The sequence below is a fragment of the Mercurialis annua genome, linkage group LG8 (assembly GCF_937616625.2).
Source record: "Mercurialis annua linkage group LG8, ddMerAnnu1.2, whole genome shotgun sequence".
NCBI classification, from domain to species: domain Eukaryota; kingdom Viridiplantae; phylum Streptophyta; class Magnoliopsida; order Malpighiales; family Euphorbiaceae; genus Mercurialis; species Mercurialis annua.
In genome coordinates, this window is record NC_065577.1 from 41,225,841 (window position 1) to 41,242,992 (window position 17,152).

The 17,152-nt window shown below is 28.5% G+C and overlaps 1 protein-coding gene across 1 annotated transcript; it reads left to right on the forward strand.

Annotated features, from left to right (window-relative positions):
- Positions 1-15,257: 15,257 nt before the first annotated feature.
- On the forward strand, positions 15,258-16,861 carry LOC126660099 (uncharacterized acetyltransferase At3g50280-like). The gene has a single exon (XM_050353433.1). It carries the CDS (start codon positions 15,326-15,328, stop codon positions 16,757-16,759), a length of 1,434 nt encoding a protein of 477 aa, XP_050209390.1. The 5' UTR covers positions 15,258-15,325; the 3' UTR covers positions 16,760-16,861.
- The last annotated feature ends 291 nt before the right edge of the window (positions 16,862-17,152 follow it).

The window sequence follows — 17,152 nt, forward strand, 5'->3', positions numbered from 1 at the left end:
TTGTTTTTTAGTAAATAATTGTTTAAAAATCTTCTATATTTATTATACTTAACACTTTCATCCCTTCTATTTGATAAAAAACCATATGATCTTTTATTTTTATTTCTTTCAACAATTTAATCTCCCTTCTCATTTTTAATGTTACTCAGTGAGTCAAATAACTTAACTGGACAAATTTAAATTTAAATTTAATTTTTAACCTTATATTTGACATAAATAAAAATAAAAATCATAAATTTATAAAAATTCAATGGTTTAATAAATTCAGTTTTGTCACGACCTAATTTCATAAATCGTGACCGGCGCTAAGGTATGGGTATGGTCGTACCAAAACCCGTAGCAAGCCTTGCGGAAAACAATTAAACATTTAAACCTGCAGAAAACTGCTCGGGGGCAACCGAGACTCCAACCTAAGTCTAGCAATTTATATTACAATTCTAATATAAATAGTTTAAATATCTGATGCCTTATATATAACAGTAATGTAAATCCAGAGTAAACATACCAATAATAAATAATCGATCATATCGATAATCCCAAAGTATAATATCAAATGTAATATATAATAACTAGTTCTAGTGCGGTCTAAGAGTTTGAAAACAGTAACTACTTTAAATATCATAAAAACCTCTGAAAACCCAAAAGAATCGGAGTGGACCAGCTTTCAAATCATAAACCTGGAAAATTTGGAAAAACAACGGGGTCAGATATACTGAGATGAGTTCGCAATACTATTTACATTTATTAAGTTTAAAACCCTTAAATCAAAACAGTTTATATTAATATAGTATGATTATGGAAAACAGTATTGAAATGATCCCAGCGTAAGTATGACATAGTATACTGATAAACTCAGAGTTGACGGGAACAAATCCTCGTCATATACCAGCGTAAGCAAGACTTTAGTATTGCCGATCACAGAGTACTTACCGGTGCACGCAGTCTCGGTACAAGCCTATCGAGCAGTTCGTTTCAATCCAGATCCATAATCCGTAAAAAACAGTTTAAAAGCATTTATAATATTAAAATATGATGCAGTACTTAATAAAGCGGTAAATAGCACTACAAACTCTGCTTGCTTATCCACGTGAAACTTCGGCAAACAGCTAACCCTGACTCGACTCCGGAGCGCGAGTAGTCGAAGAGTCTAAAAATAGATCATACGTTAAAATCGCTCCAACTCCTAACTCTAAGAATACTAGACACCACGTAGGACTAGCACAAATAATAAGCCATATAGAATCACATAGAAACACAATTCCAAATAAATTATAATGCCGTAAATAATTCAAGACTATTGAGTTCACGCCTTAAATTCAATTCGAAATATTATTAAATAATATTTAAATGATAATTAAAATCCATTCCTCAAATAGTGGGTTAGCCGAACTTTTTAAAACTACCAAGCTAATCCCATATGTCGGAGACCCAAGTCTAAACCGACCAACTGATAAATCAGAATTATGAACCACAGTTTATAATTTAATATTTAATAAAATATTAGTTAATATTAAAGTAGAACTCAATAGCTTGAAACCCAAGTAATTATAATTATCGGCAAAATATTCTAAATAATTAAATAACCAATTAAAGCTAAAATATCACTTTAGCCCGCTAAGCCAAAATCTCAAATTATTAATTAAATAATAATTAATAATAATAATTTATTTAATGTTTAAATAATTCAAATATTATTTTTAGATCTTAAAAATAATATAACTAATTGGCAAACTTTCAAATTAAATATATTCCCTAATTCTTATTTAATATAGTCAGATATAAAATCGCACATAAACTAAAATAAGATTTATATTAATTTAAATTTAAAATATTAATTCCCAAGATAAATTTCAAATTATAAATAATAATATTATTTAAATCGCTAATTAATAAGTCGAAACTAAATCCGTAGATTAAATTCACAAACAATTACTAAAACATCAATTTAATAAGCTAAGGAACCAATTAATTGACAACATAATAACCTAAAGACCTTACTTGTCTCTTAACCATCTTCCTTATTCAACATTACCAAACTCAAATTTTTGCCCAGAGTGTACCCGCCAACTTGTTTAATTCAAACATTAACATTAAAACTAATATCAGTTACCTACAAATATACTTTAAGCCTTAAACCCTTAACACAAGACGGAATTCACAATCCTTAAATAATTACTAGAAGCATTAATCTAATTAAACAATCTTGAATTCAAATCAAATTTTAAAAACTCAGAAACCGAGTTCTAGCAATCAACGAAGAACAGAAATCAAATGAGAAATCCATCGGTTTTGAATTTAAAGAACCAAAGATCCAAAACACAAGAGTCTACCCTCCTAGATACTAAAATCAACAACTTAAAAGAAAGAACATAATCGGCAGAGAACCAAAAATTACTTAATCACAGTTTAATACAAAACAGAACGGCGGGACGGCGGCGATTAATACGTGTTCGTTTACGTACCGTTTGACGAACGAAAAGTGTAGAAACATAGAGGAACGAGTCTACTATCACGGGGAATAAACGAAACTGATTTCGATCTTCAAACGGCTGTGGAATGGATTGAAACTCAGAGAGGTCAATTAGAAACAAAACAGAAAATTTCCTGAAAACGGTAAAACGGCGGCGATTGATACGGGTTCGCTTACGTACCGTTTGACAAAACAAAAGTTGGGATTTGTAGAGACGTGAGTCTTCTTCCTCAGAAATCAAACGGAAGACGATTTAGTTCTGAAACGAGAGAGTAATCAGTGATGAACGGAGATGTTGATTTTGAACAAAAACTGAATATTGAACCCAAAAGCTTACCGATGACAGCAAGAGTTTGGGGATGATTTTCACAGTTTAAACTCAGAGATTTTGGTGAAAGGATGACGGCTAGGTTTACTTGAAAGTGTGGTGAAGATTTTAGGTTTAGAAAACGAGTTTAAAAGGCGAAAGAATCGCGAGAAATCAGGGGGCAAAACTGCCCCCTCACCTCCACGACAGCAGGTCTCGAACTGAAAGTGTACAGGTCTCGTCCGAGACCGGATTAGAACGGGTCTCGTTTGAACCTTGGTTCAAACGAGACCTGGTTCAACCTATTTCTGGTTGAACCGAAACCCAACCCGGACTTAAATTTAAATATTTCGAAATCCGGACTTTAATTAACCCCTTTCGAAACCCGGACTAAAATTAAACCATTTTCGAATCAAATCACCAAACGAACTTCTAATTAAGCCGAAGACGATCCCAAATTAATACCGAGAAATTTATAATAAATTTTAAAAATTTTACGGGATATTACAAGTTTATTTAATTTTAATTTCCCTCACTGATAGATACCGAATCCTATCTTAATTACAATGGAGCGGAGTCGTAGAAGATCCATTCTCAGGTGATAACGGACTCCTGTAAGAAGAACCAAACATATAAAGAAGATGGTCAAATCAGTAGGATTCGCCATGATATCATTCAACAAGATGAAGAACGAATCCCTGAGGACTCGGGCAAACCACGTTGATCCTGTGATTCGAATAGATCGCCAGATCTACTACATCTCGAACTATCTTCCTATTTGGATACAAACTCCAACTTAGGAAGATAAGCTCTAACTTAGGAAGACTAGACTATTTAGGAAGACGTTTTTAAATAGGACTCATGTCTGAATAAGGAAGATCACATCAAATCAGGATCAATCCCTATAAAGTAGGATTCACTTTCCTACTACAACACTGCTAGGTATGCAATCATCCACTATAAAAGGAGCATGAGGTATGCCTAAAAACAGAACTACATTAATATACTCAAAATGATGCTCAAAGCTCTAAACTGACTTTAGCATCAGAGAGTTATTCGGACAACCACCGTCCGGTTAGCTTTTATCCTGTTTTGCAGGTCTAATTCACCGGATCAGAAGACAGACTCCATCACTCACTATTAAATTTCTAAATTTTTTTTTAAAAAAACTTTATTACTTCGTTTAAAACTAAAAATAGTTTTTTCAAAAATTAAAATATTAATAAATGTTAAAAATAAATTGATGATATTAACTCATTAAATCTCATAATAATATAAATTTTTTAGAAAAATTAAAAATATAAATTTAAGGATTAAATTTATTTATTTAATTTAATTCTTCAATTCAGTTAATTAACACTATAAATAGATGGAAAAAGTAAATTATTAAAGAAAATAAAAAATAGCAAATTTTATTATTTGATTTTTAAGTAAGAAAAAAGAAAATATGACTTACGATAAATGCGAGAACTACAGAATAATCTGCTCTATTTTTGTTTTTATTTTTCCCAGATATCATCATTTTACCGGCCACTTGAAATAATTAAACGTGCACTAAAATATGCACCACAACATATATAATGTGACTAGTGAGCAATAGTGATAGAATTGTCAAAAGAGAAAAATGTCTGCGTGTACACACACTACATATAATCTGCTCAGTAGTTTTATGTTTTAACACGTTTTATTTAAATTCTTTAAGACAAACAAAAAATAATTGTATTTTTTTTATATGATATGGTCAAAAATAAGTTGCAAAGTGAAATTGATGTGACAAGCGATTAACATTTTCACTAAATTTATAACCTTTTGTATGTGTAATCCACATATATACTCAAATCGTTATCTAGGACACCAATTAAATTTATTATCTTCAAGAAAGACAAAAATGATGGTCACTTCCTAGGTAGTAGGTAGAAAACACTTACTTTGTGAGTTCAAAAAACATACAATTAAGATTTGTATTAGAAGAACTGGTATCTTGAGATGGGTTCGGATTTGCTGAGGTATCACTCATTTATTAGTGCAATTTGTCGAGATATAAATTATTTTTAATTAATGAATAAGTGACACGTTATAACCGCATATGAATTTGAGTAAAAAAAATAAAAGTTAGTGTATTTTTATGAAAAATTTTAAAGAAGATGACTAAATTGAAAAAATATGTAAAGTTGGTGAATTTTTATGAAATTAATTTTAAAATTAATTTATATACTAATTTGTTAATTTGTCAAATTATATATCAATTATCACATAAAAAGTTTTTTTTTTCAATAATTGGGGAAAGAGACAGCTTGTGGGAGGATATAAACCCATGACATTGACAGTTTGTTATCCAACACTTATATTATTTGAGTTACAGCCCGTTGATACATATAAATTTTTTAACGATATTAGCATATTGGATGGAAAGACTATATTAATTGAGATTCTTTTTAAGTTGAACTTATCTCATCACATAAAATTGCATGTATATTATTTAATATATAATATGTGGCTTAATTATTTACAGCTACCAATTAGTAAAAACTATATTAATTCTAATATGTTTTATTTAGATATATATCTTTTATTAATTGGTAGTTGTAATTATCAAGCTACGTGTTATATGCTAAATAGACATTCTGATATCTAACGTGATGAATTAGATTCATAAAAAATGAATTGTTAATAAAAACTCTAAATTATTTAAAAAAGCTAACTCACTTATTTATATAATTCAGTATTTAAATAGAAGTTAATTTATTTTTATTTTTATTCATTTATTACTAAATATAAAACTGTATATATAATCTTTTTTTATCATTTAAGGAGAAAGAGTGTTTAATGAGAGAATTTGATCACCTGCTTTAATATAATACTGTCCAACACAACTACTGTATGAACTACAGTTTATTAGTGTATATATAATGTATTATGATGTTAGTTTTCATTATGCAAATTTGGAGGCTTGAGTGTATAAACTGGGGCGAAACTACCTCTAAACTCAAATAGTTTTCATATTTGGCTGGGATCGATTTTTAAAAAGATTAAAGGTAAATTCTAAAATAGAGATAAATTAGTAGTGAATTCAAAAATGGAGGGATACTAAATACGGTCCGCTGAACTTTTTTAAATAAATTTAAAATTAAATTTAGATTGATTTTTTTTTTATAAATATACCACTGCATAAAATTATGTCGAAGGTTATATTCAATGGCCGGCCTGTTGTTGAAAAGAACGTTAATGGGATATTCATGCAGTAGTTCAAATTGAATAAGGTACATGAACAAACAATTTAGCAATGCAAAATTCATATAGTAATGACAAACTTTTTAATTATGTCAATCCTTTGACTTTGCATTTTAATTATTGTTCTGTTGGGAATCAAATTGACTCTCAAGTGAGACACATATGCATTAGGTACTATGAATGGGATTTAATTATTTATTGTTTACTTATAAAATGTGAATTATTGATCTTCATATTATTCATTTTATCAAAAAATTCATTTACTTCTACTTAAATTTGAGCCATTTTAAATGTAAATAAAAGAATAAAACCTCAAACTTGAACTCTTTAAATTGTTATCTTGTAAAAATATATTTAAATAATTTTTAAACATTATTGTTATTTTCTTAAAAATTAGCTATAATAATGAGTTTTGGCATATTTTCATTTGTAACATAAATTTGGCAAAATCATATTAATTAAATTAGTGCTCAATTTTTATTTTTTGATAAATTGGAATATCAATTTTTTAAATGATTAATTACAAAAATAATTATAAAATTTAGTGTATTTCTTTAATAAAACTTTAAAATTTTGCAATATCAATCACTTATTTTAATTTTTTGAAAAATTGAAATATAAACTTATTTTTTATTAAAACAAAATTGACGCGATCGTATATTATGGTGTCTACGTCATTTTTTTTAATAAAGAATAGTCTGATGTTTCGACTGTCAACAAATGAATGTTGGTGACTGATTTTATTAAATTATAAAATTTATATTTTATTTGTAAATCATGTTAAAATTTATAATTTAATTTACAATTAATTTTTGTAATCTTAAATTAAGATAATCAGTTTTCTCCTCAATTTAAAATTGAATGTGTCTCTTTATTCTTTTAAATGAAATTTCATGAGAGATGTAATTTATTACTAAACTTACAAAAATGTAATTTTAACATGACGTCATTTTAAAATCTTACTAATTTTTTACAGTTCTCATCATCTCTTTTAGAATAGTTCACTCAATGTGTTGAGAAATCGTTCATCTGTAATTTTTATTATTATTAATAAAAAAAATTAGCCTTTGAGAAAAAAAACATCACGTCATTATAATAATTTTGACCTAATATTTATTAAAAATCTGAAATAATTTATCTGATTTATATCCTTTTTGATCATATAATGGTAGTTAATTTAATTTTCAACATTATGTACACATAAAATGTTATTTTAAATTTGATAAATTCATATAATTAAAAACCTTAATATTAAAAATAAACCCCCATACATGGTTGTTGTTGAACTGTCAAGGTTCACTCCAACACTCACTTTTATTGTTGGGTGCTAGTATTTAGACACCATGGCTTGGGCTAACAATAAGCAAGAATTAATAATACCATTATTTTATTATAATGTTTTTGGATCAACAATTTAAACTATTAATATACATCTTATGTAGTTGTTTTTTGACCTGTCATACACGTGGCAGATGTCAATACATCCTTCAACATCAACTTCAATTGGGTCCTAGTACTTAGACAATCAATATATTACATAGTCTATACAGATAAATAATTGAATAATTAATTGGGACCAATTGACCTTTCAAGTCAAACAATTAACAATGCCACATACATATATAAAACCCAAATCAAATGTGCTAGAAAACTGTAGGATTGTTCACAATCTTTATAATAAAATCAAAATCAGAAAATATCTAAAATAAGATCAACAGAATTATACTAAATATTTTAGCATATTGAAATTTTATTATTTTGATTTGGTTGAATATATAAATTTGATTTCAACGATTTGATATGGAAATTATTTGTACTGAGTATATTATTTTATGCATTAATAAAAACATTAATTAAAACATTTACTAAATATTTATTATGAAAAAAAACTATCACTACTCTCTCATTCTCGATCTAATTGAAAAAGTTCATTTTTACATTGTTAAAGAAAGTTTATATTCTATTGCTACATAAAATGCATCTTTCTTTCTTTTAAAATAATTATTTCTAAATTCACTAATTGAAAAAGATAAAAAAACTGGCATAAAAATATTACTATAAATGAAAGTTTTCAATAAAAATGTGACACTTAAATAGAGAATTATTTTCAGTTAGATCTAAACAGAAGAAATATATTTAAAATCTTAACATGTTCAAAAATTGTTGAAGTATTATATTTAATTCGGTTGTTATTTCAATTCTTCAGTTCAGTACGATACGAGACAAATTTTGGTGCAAATATCTGTTTAAAATTTAGAACCGTACCAAATAAAAAATTGACACGTTCTAGTTCAAAGAAAGTCGACAATCTTTTTTTTTGGCATACTTTTAGTTCAATTGTTTTGTTGTTTTTTTAGTGAGAAATTCTTAGGTAGACCGAGTCTATCACGTCATCCGTAAACTAAGTCACTCATAATACAACATCTCATTAAAATGATGACAATATCGTAATATCACCATTAAGATTTGAATGCATTTATTGCACAATTATTATAATATTGCCGTCATTTTAATAAGGTGTTGTATTATGAGTGACTTAATCTACGGATGATGTATTATACTCGTTCTATCTAATAATTTATCTCTTTTAGTTGTAATACAAAAGCAATTATACGAGATTTTTGATTTCTCAATGTTATATAATTATGCAATTAATTAATGTATAAAGCAAAAAAAACGGAAATGGCGGTTGTAGGAGAGATTCTTATAAACCGACCCTTCAAAAAAAATTATATATGTAATCCCACATACAATAAGCTATAGAATTAATTATATAATGCGTTTGGATCAATCCTAATTTTATATTAAAAAAGTGATCAAGTGTGCTAATTACATTTTAGTAATGGGGAAGACAGTTCAGGATTAGCTGAAACTGATTAATTAGATTCTAAAAACCGACTTTTTATTAGGATCAGATTATCAGAAGAAGAATGACAGAAGATTACTACTGTAATGATTTCAAATGCAATCTGTTCATCAAATTATTTTAATCTTTATTTAATTTGTTGAAGAAAATATCTTTATTTTCTATTGGCTAGTGGATATATAGATATTTTAAAAATATTTTTAGAGTTTTATTGGAGCATTAGAAAATGCATTACAAGCTCAAGAGATCGGATTAGATGAAGGAGAGAAAAAACTATTATTTCAAAAACGTGAACCGCCGGCATATGTTGTTTTTAGTTTCAGTTTATATAAAAAAAATTATCCTTTTTTTAAAAGAAAAATAATGACTATATCTCTAAATATAATTTATAAGGCCAATATTAATAGGAGATAAAATAAAAAACACCAATTACTCTCATTAAACCATGGAGAAATTTTTAGATAGACCGAGTCTACCACGTCATCCGTAGACTAAGCCACTCATATACAATACCTCATTAAAATGATGGCAATATCGTAATATCACCACTAAAATTTGAATGCATTTAATGAATAATTATTACGATATTGCCATCATTTTAATGAGGGTTGTATTATGAATGACTTAGTCTATGAATGACGTAGTAGACTCGGTCTACCTAAAAATTTCTCTAAACCATGTACAACAAGCATGTCCCTTTTTATACGAAACAAAAAGAGTAATTTTTATAATACATAAGGTAGGGCTCGAGATATTGATATTTAAAATATTTGCAGATACGTTATGGGTGTAAGCGAGCCAATCTCTTAAGCAAGCTACTCGAAACTCGGCTAAATAAAATTATTTCGGACGCAAAATCTTAAAGCTCGTTTGGTTAACGAGTCAATCTCAATTTTAGTGATATTCGACTTGAGATCTTGTTAGTAAGCTCGTTCATATACTTATATGTTAATTTGGTATGCCATTATTTTAATTTTTAAACTTTAATTTTTTTATTTATGTACTTTTTATCAAAAAATAAAATATGTTATTCATCATTTAAATTTATTTTTATACAAAAAAACAACATTTAAATTTTATTAAATTGTGGAATAATTTAGTTTTAATTTAAATTTATTATATAAAAATGAGATTCTATCAAATTCATTAAATTCGTAAACTTTTGATAAAACTTAAAAAATATTCGATATATACTTCGAAACACAACTCGAAAATAAACAGTAAATTTCAATTTTTTAGATATTCATTTTTTTGTTATTTTATAATATTTGAGTCATCAAAATCTGGTAAAATTCCTATCTTTTCTTTTAAACTCAAAATAACTTGTGGATGATAAATTAAAATAGAATGTGAGGCAAGAATCTGCACTACGTCTTCTCATATAGAATGAACCAAAAATTTTGTATTTTTCTTGAATTAATAGTGAAAGAAAATTGCAAGGGAAACCTAAAAAAAAAGTGTTGGGTATGGCTGAAAATTGAAGTAAGAAACAGCCGTAGTTGATAACTCTGTCAGTAGCAAACCAATATACATGTTCTGAGTTCTGTCCTAAGAATTAAATTATTAATTTTCTTGATAGCTTTTATATTCTATATAACTTTGTTTGAGTATCACTTATCCTAAATTCTTCCATGTCAGCAAAGTTAGATTATAGATGCATTATTTCTTTTTCATGGTTTATATTATAAGATCTCTTGTAATTATAATTATATTTTTTATGAGTTTTTATAGTCTTTGTTCCTAAATAATCTATGATTAAATTTATGAGAATCGATGTTTTTTTTTTGGATAAAGGGAAGTAGTTATGCGAGAAATTGAATCCACGATGTTAGTAAATTGTTGGTCAACGTTTATACTATTTCAATTATAATTTATTGGTAGAATTGATATATTTTTATTATTTGATTTGATAGTTTATCGATTCGTACAATTTTTATAATTCAAAAGTGGTTGATCGTGAATCATATTCAGAGGCGGAATCACTAATTACTCATAGGCTTGAATAGGCTTCAGTCAAAATTATCATCGATATGCTTTTCTAAAAAGAAGATAGGATTTGTAGTGAAGTAAGTGCTAAATAAAAGTTGAGCACGGACCGCCGAAAAGATAAATCAGATGGTTCACATGACATTGAGCTTGAGTTGAAAATAAAAATTATAATTTCGCCTTTGATCATATTTTTAATATTTAAAAGAAATCAAGCCGAACTGATTTTTCATTCACAATCGAACCGGTTGCGCTAACTGCATTTGTTTTTAAAGCAATGGTTTAAATAAAAAAAATAATTTATAAAAATACTAGAAGTACCAATAGAAAATTATAGGAGACACCAAATCTGAAAGTGATCAAGTATGGCCAAATGGAAGGTTATAAGGTATGCAAATCTCGTATAGTTTGGGAGATTGTGTAATTCAAGATAGACCCAACCCAACCCAAGTGGATACTCCTCTGATTTTAAGGCAATTCGATCTCTCAAGATATCATTCACCGCCTATGTATCACTACTCACCATATTATCTTCAGAAAGATTTCAAAAATCTAGCATTTCCCATCTTTTTACAAAGATTCACATCTTTCATTTTATCAAATCATTAATAAAATTTATAGACTACATTTTATATGATTGACTATCTTAACTTCTATTATTATTATTATTTCGATTTTTTTGACGTTTGTAGAAAAATTGATTTTGCAGCCGTATCAAATTCTACATAGCAAATACTATTTAAACTATAATTCATTAGTAATATTGTTTATGTTTTTATGATTCATTTGGTTCACAATTTTATATATTAAAAAATTATTTTATAAAAAATTATTTTTTAAATAGTTAAAATATTTATTTTGGTGTATTTATTACATTTTCATAGAGTTATATTTTACTTGAATTCGTTAAAGGATAAGATACCAATACCCTCATTAATCAATTAAAATAATTAAGTATATGACCATTATTGTATTTTTCATCAATTTAATTAGAAAGTAGAATATACTTAAAAAAAGGGCAAAGTCTATTCTAAAGCATATATTTTATTTTTATTTTTTTACTTCGTCTTTGAGAGTTTTTTTTTTTACTTGATTCTTGTATTTTTAAAATTAAGTTTATGAAGTCCAATTTTTAACTTATAAGTGTGGAAGGGTGGTGCAAACTTAGAATCCAAATAAAAGTGTTTTCAAAAGTATAAAGAATATGTAAAAAAAAATGAAAACATTTTATAAATCTATTTTAAAAGTACATGGATCAAATAAACATATAAAAACGCCTAGGAATGAAGTAAATAAAGTACATAAATTTTACGGTATATTAAGCCAAAAAATTTAAAAGTCATTTGTCTAGTCAAATGATGATTTATCTCGAAAAGTAAGATATAAAGAATAAAACAAGTTAAAATGCATACACTATTTTTATGAGATTTTCTGTTTTTTTATTTACTTACTTCCATACTAAGTGAGGTTAAGTGTTTCAAAAATCATATTTATTGGATAAAATGTTGATCACTAGATTAGAAGTTGTAGTTAGTCAAGACGCACCAATTTTTTCTTCTTAAATTCAGTTGTGATTTGGCCTAACTTGGAGTTTTTCATGGTTCAACAATCTCAACTCATCAATTATTTATGCTGCAAATTGAACTCATGACTCATATACCAATTATTAGATTAAGTGTTTACCCTTAATTAAAACTTATAATTATTAGTTAGAGCTGAGTTCTTTCTTCTTAAGAGTATTCATTCTGTGCATCATGGTTTGATAGTGATTTGACTTAGTGCATTTCTAAAATATTAGTTTCTTACACCTTGTTTTTTATAGTGCATTTCTATTTTTTAATTATTATATTAAGGGAGCACAATTAACATTTTTAGAGTATATTTAGTCTTTATCTTATCTAAAACATTATTTCACATTTATGAATTAAATAGTTTTCGTATCTCTTGTAAGTTGTAACAAGTTAATATGTCCTTCTTGAACTAGTAGCAAGTTAGTATATATATCCAATTATTTTATAAGACTAAAATATCACAGTTTTCAATAATAATATTATTATTCTAATAAAATAAAATTATTGTTTTTATTCAAAAAGTAATATTACTGCATTAAAATCACATGTTCTTGGATTCTTTCACATGACAACTACTATTCTTGAATTATTTAGTACTATTTTATTTGTATGTCCACATAAGTTAAAAATAAATAAGATTTTACATATCAAATCAAGAGCAGAATATGTTACAACTGAATTATAATAAAAACAAATTAAAAATGCGAGCTCTGCCTTCTCTCTAATGAGAAATTCTTATATAGACACGGTTTACCACGTCATCCGTAGACTAACCTATTACATTGTGACACGTCATTAAAATAATAGCAATCTTGTAAATTCGTCTTTTACTTATTTACACCTTTAAATAGTAATATTACAAGATTGTCATCATCATTTTAATGATGTGTCATAATGTGATAGGTTTGATCTATGGATGACGTGATAGACCGAGTCTATTTAAGAATTTCTCCTCTCTAAATTAGAGAGAGAAACTTTCCTAGAGAGCCAAGGTTCGGTTTTTCTTCGATTTTGAGCGTAGAAGACGGTGATCTTCGGCTTTTAGTCGTAAATCATCGTCGCTTAACTTGTTTTTTGCTATGTTTGCGTTAATTTTTGAATAAATTGCTCCGTTTTTTGGAGAATTGTGTGTTTTTCTGGATGTTTTTGTTCGGTTTCAATTTTGTTTGTCCAGATCCTTGGCTCGTTCAAGACTTTTCAGCGTCCGTTCAAACTTCAGTTTCACGTTCTTGAAGATTCAAGGCTTTTTTTTCATCATTCAAAGTATCTTAGCAGCGGAACAAGTGATTAATAGAAGTTATGGGGTACAATTGGTGCCAGGGAATTCTTTACACTTGAATTCATCTTGCTTTTTGTCACCTGTTAAATTTGTATTTTTAAATTTTTCTTGTTGTTTCGTTTCTTTTTGTAGGTCGATTATAGGGGTTTCAAATGTTTTTATATTTGTGTAATTTGATATACGATATACTTCGACGGTAGCGTGTAATCTGTAAATTTTATCAATATTACTATCTTTTGAAAAAAAAAATATAATCAAAATATATACAAATAATATTATAATCAAACTAATACAATATACTTGGTTCAGTAGGTTAATTGAATTATCATATATTTATAAAATATTAAGAATAAAAAAATTAATTTTGATTAAAGTTTCTCATTATATGCAAATTGAAAAAATAAAATCATATTTAAATTCTTTAAGAAATTACAAAAATATCTCAAAATTATGAAAAATACTAAAATAACATTGCGTATATTTAGTTTATTGATTTGATCCGTTCAATTATTTAAAAAATTCAAAATAAATATAATAAAAAATGTAACTTCTTTTTCCAGTAAGATAATATTATAAGGTAAAAAGATCAAACAACATCGTAAATAAGTTGCTATAAAATATTAAAAATACTAATAAACCAAATAATTCATCTACTAAAAAAATGAAACAAGAACGTAAATTTAAAGATGAATATTTTGAAAGTAACAATAATCAGATTTGCATTCAAGTATTGAGAATTCTCTGGATCAATTACACCATTAATAATTCTATTTTCAGCTCGTCTAGTTGCTAATATACTTTAAACGATGTGATTAAAACTTTAAATTTTTCAAGAGTTGCCCAGAAGCTCATAGGTCAGGTCTAATCCCGTGTTGATTTTAAAGTTCGGACAAGCATTGAAAAGTTTTAAAAAATCCAATCCAAGAATCTAAACAAAGAAATTCCAAATCTAATATAAACACTCTAAAAAACAAAATTTCAGGATTTTTTATTCAAAAAAAACAAAACAAAAAAGAAACTAAAGATAAACACATAAAAAACTCTGATTTTCGGTTGAAAATCTAAGGCTATAGTTTCTTCATTGAATAGAGATTTGAGTAAAATTTAGAGAGAATCTTTTTTCAAAGTAAATTGTTGAGAGGTAAACTCCAACCGAAAACTCCATTTGTTTCACTAAATAAGCATTTGAGTAAAATTTAGAGATGGAGTTTTTTTATGAAAGAAGGTGAGAAGTAAGCTTCACCTCTAAAATAATTTTTTTGATTTAATTTGATTGTTAATTCTAGAGAGGAAGAATTTTCCAATATTGATATCCAATACAAGTAGAAGGTAACATGCACACGTGCTAAGAAATCCCATTTAGGAAGTGAGATAAAATGTAGCAAAAAAATCCCATACTCATTACTATATTCCAATAATTAATTGCCAAGAACATCAAAACCCCACTAAAATATTTGAATAATTAACAGTAGCAACCAAAAAAAAAACCCAACCCCACAAATCAAGATTCATGCACCCAAACCCCTATAAATACCCAATTCAATTCCCCCATCAAACTCACAACTCTCAATCCATCACAAAATAAGAGCGGGAAAATTCAAGAAACTAACACAAAATGCCTTGTGCACCATCTTTGGCCGTGATTTCGAAGTCCACAGTGGTTCCTGACCGGAAATCCACCATGGAAGATCTGAAACTCTCCGTCTCCGATCTGCCTATGCTTTCTTGCCACTATATTCAAAAGGGTTGTCTCTTTACCCGCCATTCTTGCGTTGACTCTCTTGTTTCTCTTCTTAAAGATTCACTCTCTCAAACACTTTCTCACTTCCCTCCCCTCGCCGGCCGCCTGAAAACCGACTCCGACGGGTATGTTTACATTACCTGTAATGACGCCGGTGTGGAGTTCATTCATGCCACGGCGACACATATTTTTGTTCGTGATGTTTTATCTCCAGTTCATGTACCCGAGTGTGTTAAGAGCTTCTTCACTTATGATCGGACTGTTAGCTACTCCGGTCATCATAATCCAATCTTGGCCGTTCAGGTGACTGAGTTAGCTGACGGGGTTTTCATCGGGTGTTCCGTTAATCACTCCGTTACTGACGGGACTTCATTCTGGAATTTCTTTAATACTTTTGCTGAGTTAACACGAGGAATCAAGAAAATTTTGAAAGTTGATCAGCCGGATTTTTCAAGAAACTCTGTGTTGATATCGCCGGCGGTTCTGAAGCTTCCTCACGGCGGACCAACGGTTAGTTTTAACGAAAATGAGCCGTTGAGTGAGAGAATCTTTAGCTTTAGCAGAGAAGCAATCTTGAAAATGAAAGCTAAAGCTAATAATAATACTAATAATATCAAGAAATGGAGTAATCTTGATAATTCGTTTGAAATTATGGGCAAGCAAAGCAATGATCCGTACCATAACGGTAAAATTATGAATGCAATTCTCGAAACGTTATTCAAGAACGTTTCGAAACCGCAAGAAACGGAGATTTCGTCATTTCAGGCATTATGTGCGTTGCTATGGAGAGCGGTGACAAGAGGAAGGAAGCTGAACCCGGAAAAAACGACGACGTTTAGAATGGCGGTGAATTGCCGGGGACGGTTGAACCCGAATTTGGATCCGTTTTACTTCGGGAACGCTATTCAAAGCATACCGACTCAAGCATTGGCCGGTGATGTTCTATCTCGTGATCTACGGTGGTGTGCGGAGCAGCTGAATAAAAATGTTAAAGCTCACAACGACACCACCGTACGTCGTTTTGTGCATGATTGGGAGGAGAATCCACGGTGTTTCCCGTTGGGGAACTTTGACGGCGCGTCAATGACGATGGGTAGCTCACCTAGATTTCCTATGTATGATAATGATTTTGGGTGGGGCCGACCGTTGGCGGTTAGGAGTGGTGGGGCTAATAAGTTTGACGGCAAAATCTCCGCCTTTCCCGGAAGAGAAGGCGGCGGAAGCGTTGATCTTGAGGTGGTTTTGGCGCCTGAAACAATGGCTATGATCGAGTGTGATTATGAGTTCATGCAATATGTTTCTAGCTAAAGTGTGTATTGTGAAGATTAGAGATATGTAAAAATCGAATTAAACCGAATAATCTTCGATTCGGTTTGTCTTTATATTATATAAAATTGAGTTTTTCCGTTAGATTCAGTTTTGGAAATAAATGTTTTAGTGTAAACGGAACTAAAATAATAGAGTAAAAATAAAAAATTACTAAACCAACTCGTTTGATTCGATTTAAAATTTTAGGTTTAAATTTTTTAAATTTGGTTTAATAAAATATGATTCTAATTTTCCGTCGGTTTATTTTCCACAAACGCCAAAAGTTCTCATTTTCAATAATAAAATAAGATAAAATACTATTATCTGTATGTAATAAGTGATCCATTTGTCAAATATACTATTATTTTTAAATTTTATCAGTACTATCTACTA